General features: G+C 39.1%; 1 protein-coding gene across 1 annotated transcript; it reads left to right on the top strand.

The window, feature by feature from the left end:
* The first annotated feature begins 4,637 nt into the window (after window positions 1-4,637).
* On the top strand, window positions 4,638-6,674 carry LOC101165317 (uncharacterized). The gene is made up of 6 exons (XM_004073021.5): window positions 4,638-4,690; window positions 4,802-5,134; window positions 5,211-5,561; window positions 5,666-5,797; window positions 5,880-5,917; window positions 6,004-6,674. Exons 1-6 carry the CDS (start codon window positions 4,648-4,650, stop codon window positions 6,088-6,090), a joined length of 984 nt encoding a protein of 327 aa, XP_004073069.4. The 5' UTR covers window positions 4,638-4,647; the 3' UTR covers window positions 6,091-6,674.
* Window positions 6,675-7,451: the final 777 nt, after the last annotated feature.

Raw genomic sequence — 7,451 nt, 5'->3', positions numbered from 1 at the left:
AATTCTGAGTTGTGGGCGGGACAGTTGGCGCAGAGTATTATTATTATACATTTATATATATGTATAAATATTTAGAAATACGAATAAATATAAATTATATAAAAGCTACTTAGATGCCACCAAAGGCTATAGAAAGCATTGTCATGTGGGCGCCAATGACCTCACCATGATGGCGTCGCGCTCCACCACCGTCGGCCAGGCTTCCCAAGCGGGCGTGTCTCCTCTAGCGATATAACCCATTGGTCGGAGTTTACCTAAAATGTTTTGTTCAAAGAAATTATACTTTAAATATGCCAGGATCTTCCTTAATGGGAAATTTTATCCTGGTTCTTTGGAATTGTTGAAATGCTAAATGACAAAAAGGATTTAATTGATCTTTTGTAGTAGGTTTATGGGCTGTCATCTGGACTTAGTTTTAAAGTTAGAAGACGTTTCACCTTTTATCCAAGAGGCTTTGTCTATCTGGCTAGAGAGAAAGGATGGTTTGAGCGAGGAGTGAAAGAATCAGAATCAGAGATACTTTATTGATCCCACACGTGGGAAATTTGTTTGTCACCATAGCAACTGACAGCAGAGGGAAAAAAGACTTAGAATTAAGTAAAAAAAAGCAAGAACAAGAAAATGTAGCATAAATACAGACATCAAGGTGTTGTAATTTAAAAAGCTATTTACAGAACAGTGCAAGTAAAAAAATGTGCAAAAGAAATGTGCAAAATAGAAAACAACTAAATGAAGAGATAATAAAAATAAAAAAATAAATAAAATAAAAAAATGTGGAAAGGTTATCTTTTGCATAGTGTGTTGTTGTACAGGGTTATTGCATTGGGTATGAATGACTTTTGGTACCGGGCAGTTTTGGAGCGGAGCTGTCTGAGCCTCCTAGAGAAGGAGCTCCGCTGTTTGTTCAGAAGAGGGTGGAGAGGATGCTCAGGGTTGTCCATGATTGAATTGAGTCTGTTCAGTGACCTCCTCTCCATCACTGCTTCAAAGGTTTCCTGTTTGCAGCCAATGACAGAACCCGCCTTCCTGATCAGTTTGTTCAGTCTGTTGGTGTCACTGACTGCAATGCTGCTTCCCCAGCAGACCACAGAGGAGAACAGGGTGCTGGCTACCACAGACTGGTAGAAGATCCCCAGCATCTTGCTGCACACATTGAAAGACCTCAGCTTCCTTAGGAAGTAGAGTCTGCTGCAGGACTTCTTGTACACAGCAGTGCTGTGGCTCCTCCAGCTCAGTCTGATGTCGATAGTCACACCCAGATATTTATACTCCTCAACCGCTTCTACATCCTTGCCCAGGATGCAGAGGGGTTGTAAGACAGTCATTTTCCTCCGGAAGTCGATCACCATCTCCCTGGTCTTGTCCACATTGAGCAGCAGGTGATTCTCTCCAGCCCACTCCACAAATCCGTTCACCAGCCTCCTGTTCTCCTCCTCCTGTCCACCGCTTATACACCCCACAACCACAGAGTCATCAGAGAATTTCAGTAGGTGACATGACTCTGAGTTGTGCTGAAAATCTGAGGTGTATAAGGTGAACAGAAATGGAGAGAGCACAGTGCCCTGTGGGGCTCCCACACCACTCAGCACCACGTCAGACAGGACGCTGCCCAGTCGTACAAACTGTGGCCTGTCTGTCAGGTAGTCAGTGATCCAGGAGACGGTGGACGCACCAGCACCCATCAGCCGCAGCTTATCACCCAGTAAAGAAGGCCGGATGGTGTTAAAGGCACTGGAGTAATCAAAGAAGGTGATTCTGACCATGCCTCCACCACCATCCAGGTGTGAGTGAGTTCGCTGCAGCAGATGGATGACAGCATCATCCACCCCCAGGCGCGGCCGGTAGGCAAACTGCAGGGGGTCCAGAGAAGAGCTCACCACCGGTCTCACTTGAGCCAACACCAGCCTCTCCAGCACCTTCATCACATGAGAGGTGAGGGCAACTGGACGGAAATCCCTGGGGTGAGATGGCGAGGTCTTCTTAGGAACGGGGACCAGGCAGGAGGTCTTCCAGAGGAGGGCCACCTTCTCCAGTCTGAGGCTCAGTTTGAAGAGATGCTGGAGAACCGCAGACAGCTGGAAAGAAAGAAGCCATCTTTGTCAAGAAGGATAAACCTCTTAATAGGAATGGTGGTCTCAGGTTTATTCTTCCATCCATCTACGGCAGTGTGAAACACGAACAAACCGAACCAGTTCCACCTTGGTCGTTAACGGCTGAAAGAGATGACCAGTTTGGGGAGGGAGTCACTGGCTCCCCAACCTCCAGCTGATGAGAAAGGACTCTTAACGACCGAAAACATGTAGGCTAAGTTGACAATTCCATCCAGTTTCAGGTCTGACTCCTCCCCCATGAGCGCATATATACCAGCTCTTCGACCAGCTAATTCAGAATTGACAAAGCCTCTTGGATAAAAGGTGAAACGTCTTCTAACTTTAAAACCAAGTCCAGATGACCGCCCCTAAACCTACTACTATAGAACCAACCTGGATGAATGAGAGTCTTCATAAACTTAATTGATCTTATTATTTCTCAAAATCATTATAAACATTAAATAAAGTCCATCCTGAATATGATTGAAAAAGACATGATGCTGATATTACAATACACATATTAACCAAAACCTCGTCTTTGTGATTCTTGTCATTTCTGTCAGGGACTTGATAATACAGGTTTACATAACACCATGAGTAATTTATAGAAACTGCACGTTCAGCGTTTTATTGCATTAAATCCAATGGAAATTAATTAATCATTTAATTTGACAAGTATATAGATTCCAATGAACTGTTTACCTTTTTGTGTCACTTTTAAACATAATTAAAGCATGTTTCATTCAGGTATCATGCAGAACTTCTCCATGAGAGTAGTTCATGCTTGTTTTGCAGTTCTCACTCTGATTCTGCAATAAAACCAGAATCAGATATCAATCAATAATGTCTGAATCAATAATGTGCATGCACAGAACGATGAAGAGAAATAACAGTTCAAAATTTCTGAGTGAAACTAGAATCTGTCACAGCCTTTGAGGAGATGTGCTCACCATGGATTGGCAGAGAGAAAGAGCTTTTGGTTTAGAAGGAGCACGGTTAAAGAACTCAGTTTAGTTTTTAATTTTCAGTTTTTCTAATAGTGTCTCTGAGTTTTGCTTTCTTTTTTTTTAAAGATTTTATGTCTTTTCTGGTACTAAGTTTTGTGCTAAAAACAAGACTTTTTTTCACCCATCCTATTTTCATAATGTATTTTTGAAGCTCATATCATTTTTGCTTCCGTTTATTTTTAAACAGATCTCGTTATTAATCTTTGAGATTACCTACAAGATAACTTCAAATTTGTTTTAATCCTGCAGACTACTACACTGCAGCTGCCTATGTAGATCCTGCTCTCTCCCACAGCTCTGAGTCAAAGTTTCTGCTAGTTGCCTGAGACCAACACAAATCCTGCTTCCCTCTATCTCGATTACCTCGGTGATGGAAGAACTTGGGTTTGTAGAACCAAGCAAAAAAGTCAAAATTAAGGTAAGCTTAGAATTAGACTTTCAAAAACAGCCTGTTTCCATCTTGTTCTTTTGCCTATAATTAGGTCAATTAGAAACATTGCCTACATTGCGATTGATGGATCCCAAAACATTACTCAAATTGAGGTTCAAATCTGACACATTGAAATGCAAGAATCAAATTATTCTTTACCTCTTTACAAAGGTAGATGAAGGCGTTCACCTGATTAGCAAAGCTGAATAAATGAAAAGATGATTTGTTGCGTTGAACAAAGGAACATCACTAGTTTCTTTTTGTTTTTGTCTATCGCTGGTTTCTTAGACTAAAACTGCCCATTTCCAGAGTTGTTGATTACATGGGGGAGGGGGGGGGGGGGTGCAGGGGAAACCAACTGGCAACTGCAGAGGATGTGAACTAAAGATTTCTTAGATGATGTAATAGATTATTCTCCCTCCGGGAGGGCCAGAAAGGTCAGTGTTTTGTCTTTTTATATTTTTTACGTTTCCTGTGTTTAAGAACAACATGGAAAAGCGTAATAATATGAATAATTTGAAAATACTAAAATTAAGTATAAACTATTATTTTACTATATTGATTTAAAAATTCAATTTATTACATATAAAATATAGACTAAATAAACATGATTAATAAATAAGTTACTATATTTTATTTTTTATTTATTTGATTTAATTTTTGTTTATTTGTGGAAATAAGGATTTCTACCAATGACATTGGTGTTTAGATTGAATATTCCCTAGTTTTCTTGTTTTATGTAGTCTTGCTATTGTTTGTTTGTTTGAAGGGAGGCTCTGACTTGTTAAGGGTAGGGCTTGGTTGGACATGCAGTGTTTCGCCCAGGATGCCAAACTAGCCAGTCTGATATTTGTTCATTTTTTTCCAAAACTGCACTTAATAAAGTTTTGTTTGTAGGTGTTCTAAAGATGTGACATGTTCTAATTGTTCTAATCTTATCAGTAGACTGAAAATGGCTGGTATTATTTCCATTGTGGTTAACAGTGAAACGTCAGCATGCAGAAAGTCCAATCAGGTGGTTTTATATGTGATCCCGCCCCTTTTCCATCATTACATTTAGATCGCTCAGGCTAAGACTTTCTTTTATTTTTCTCTGCAGCCACCAGTAGACCAATACAAAATGATGATTCTGTTTTATGTAGTTTTTATTATCACAAATGGATGTAAGTACTTTTTGGAATTTGCAGTGTTTTTATGAAATAAATAAGCACAACTGTTGGTAATCTATACCTAAGTTTATTAATAATGAGGGATTTTTAAAACTTTTTTTTCAGATTGTGCGAATGAATATCATTTCACGACAAAGACGGTTCCTGTTGGAGAAGATGTTAAACTAACGTGCGCTCGCCAGACGAATGTTCTCTACAGAGAGAACTTATTTTGGATCAGGATTGTTTCTGGGAAAAAGCCTGAACTTCTGGGAGGAACAATGAACTTTGACTTTGACGATGAAATCAGGAAATCTCACATTACAGCAAAGCAAGAACCTGGGTCCTTTGTTCTGGAAATAAATGGAGCCATGGAAAGTGATGATGGTGTTTATTACTGCATTAAAGTTCAAAACCTGGATTTGACATTTTTGACTGGAACATTTCTGAGTGTCAAAGGTAAGAACATTACCATTTTAAAAATTACTAATATTTAGTGATTATTTTTCTATAATTATTACTCTATATTTTCTAGGCAGAGAACCACACATTGTTGCTGTCACTGAGAGGTTTTTATCTGATCAAGTCTATCCAGAAGACCCCATCACTCTAGAGTGTTCAGTCCTCTCCAGCTCTGACCATGAAACCTGTGCAGCAGAACAGAGAGTGTTCTGGTTCAAAACCCAATCAAACAAATCTCATCCTCATGTTATTTATGCTCATGGAAACAGTTCTGATGAATGTTTGAGGACTCCTGAAGCTCCCTCTGTGCAGAAATGTGTCTACAGCTTTAACAAGAATTTCATCTCCTCTGATGCTGGGACTTACTACTGTGCTGTGGCTGCATGTGGAGAGATCTTTTATGGAAATGGAACAACACTGACCGGTAAATGTTTTTCATCTTTCAGCACAACAGGGCAACATCCAAAAATATTTCTATTTTCAACTTTCTTACATTTTTTACAATCATTGACTGTTTTTTTTTTTCAGAACCCCAGATGTGGGATTTACAAACAGCCAACACTGTTCTCCTTGTCTTGTTTGCCACTTTCTCTGCCAGCATATTTGTTATAATTTTCTTACTTTATAAAATAAAAAAGAAGTCAGGCAGTTCTTGCAACGGTAAACCATGTTATATTACTTGATTAAATACCAAGTGTTTAAAAATATGATAAAAAATTTTGTTTTTTTGTCTTGGAAGCAGATATCTTACACTCCTTAGATGACCAAAATCATCAAAAGGTAAAATGTAAAATGATGCCTAAATCATTATCTGTCCTAATTGTTTTCAAATATGTAATTTCTTTCATTTTTATGTTTTTTCTCAGAGTAAAAATGATTCACTGACATATTCAGCTGCAACCTTCACGAAGAGGGAAGCTGGTAGATTTGCAACATCCCAGGAGGCCCTTTAATTCTGATTTAATATATTTATGATAGATTATATATGACTTGAATATTAAAAGAAGATATGTGCTCTATGTTCTAAATCTCTGTGAACGATTAAGTGTTAGATTGTTACCTTGAGTTAAATTTAAAATAAAGAGATAACTGATCTAAGTATAATAACTGAATATATTTCGTCTTCATACAATTTTCTGTGCAACTGAGGTTCTAATCACAGGGAGGTTCTCTGTGTTTACAGTTTTGCATGTTGAACCTTTTCAGTATGTTGTTGATGTGTTTTCTTTTTTTTTTTAGAAAGGTCTTTGTATTCACCATATTGAAAGAACAAGATCTGGTTTAGATCCATGATAGAAAACATCCGTTCACAGATATAGGTGCTCCCAAAGATACACATGAAAGGAGCAGTGTGAATTAGCAGCTGTGGCATCACGTCAGGGGGAAGCAGGCGGTAAAAGGCCTCAAGTGCAGGACCCAGGATCTTTGACCTGAGGCCTGAAGCTCGAATAACTCCAACTAAAGATTATGACATGCACTGTCAACATCATTGATTTGCAAAGATGGCTAAACTTGTTTGCTGTGCTTTGAAGTCATAAAAGTGACCATTAATTTACTTAATTAATGCCTCAGTCACAGCTGCTTATGAGTGGATATACAGGATGTCTGCTGGAGAAAAATGGGCAAACCTGTATGGGGCACACGGGCATGCTACAAACATGCTGCAGGCTACAAGTCGTAGCAAACACTTAAACAACAGAGAATGGGTGAAGTAGGTCAAACACAGGTATGTCATACTTATTGATCATTTTTTAACCCTCCAAAACCTGCGCAGTGTAAAAGGAGCCCATTAGTGTAGTGGAAGTAATAAGTGCATGCTCTTTGTACGCCCTTTGCGTGTTCTAGTCTTGCAGCCTTACTGTTAGAAATTAGGAAATATCAATTGGGTGTCAGTGTGAGCACCGCACTAATGGCTAGAGTGCAGCATTAGGGTACAGAATATGACAGCATGACTTGTACGTCATAAGTGCGTGTAACTTATGTTTTCTTTACAAATACTTCACAATATACTTACCAGACGCACAAAAGTACTACCTCCCATATTCATGATGGCTCTTGAGGTGGCTACACAAACCTCTGCAGGTGTATCTTTTATGTGTGGCCGCACCAGAACCTGCACCTGCATCGTCCACAACCCAACTCAAAAAACTACAGCACCATCTCAATACTTCTTAATGTCAAAAAAAAAGAAGCCAGTTGATGCTTAAAGGGCCTACCTGTAGACAAACAGGACAAAAGGCAGCCACTTATCACAATCATGGCTTGTATCTGACACAAACTTAAGGAACATCTGTTTTAGTGTTTGGTTGACACT

The sequence above is a fragment of the Oryzias latipes genome, chromosome 10 (assembly GCF_053564925.1).
Source record: "Oryzias latipes strain Hd-rR chromosome 10, Olatipes_Hd-rR_3.1".
In the NCBI taxonomy this organism is placed as follows: domain Eukaryota; kingdom Metazoa; phylum Chordata; class Actinopteri; order Beloniformes; family Adrianichthyidae; genus Oryzias; species Oryzias latipes.
The sequence above is the reverse complement of the archived record's forward strand: the minus strand, read 5'-3'. Positions and strand labels throughout refer to the sequence as shown.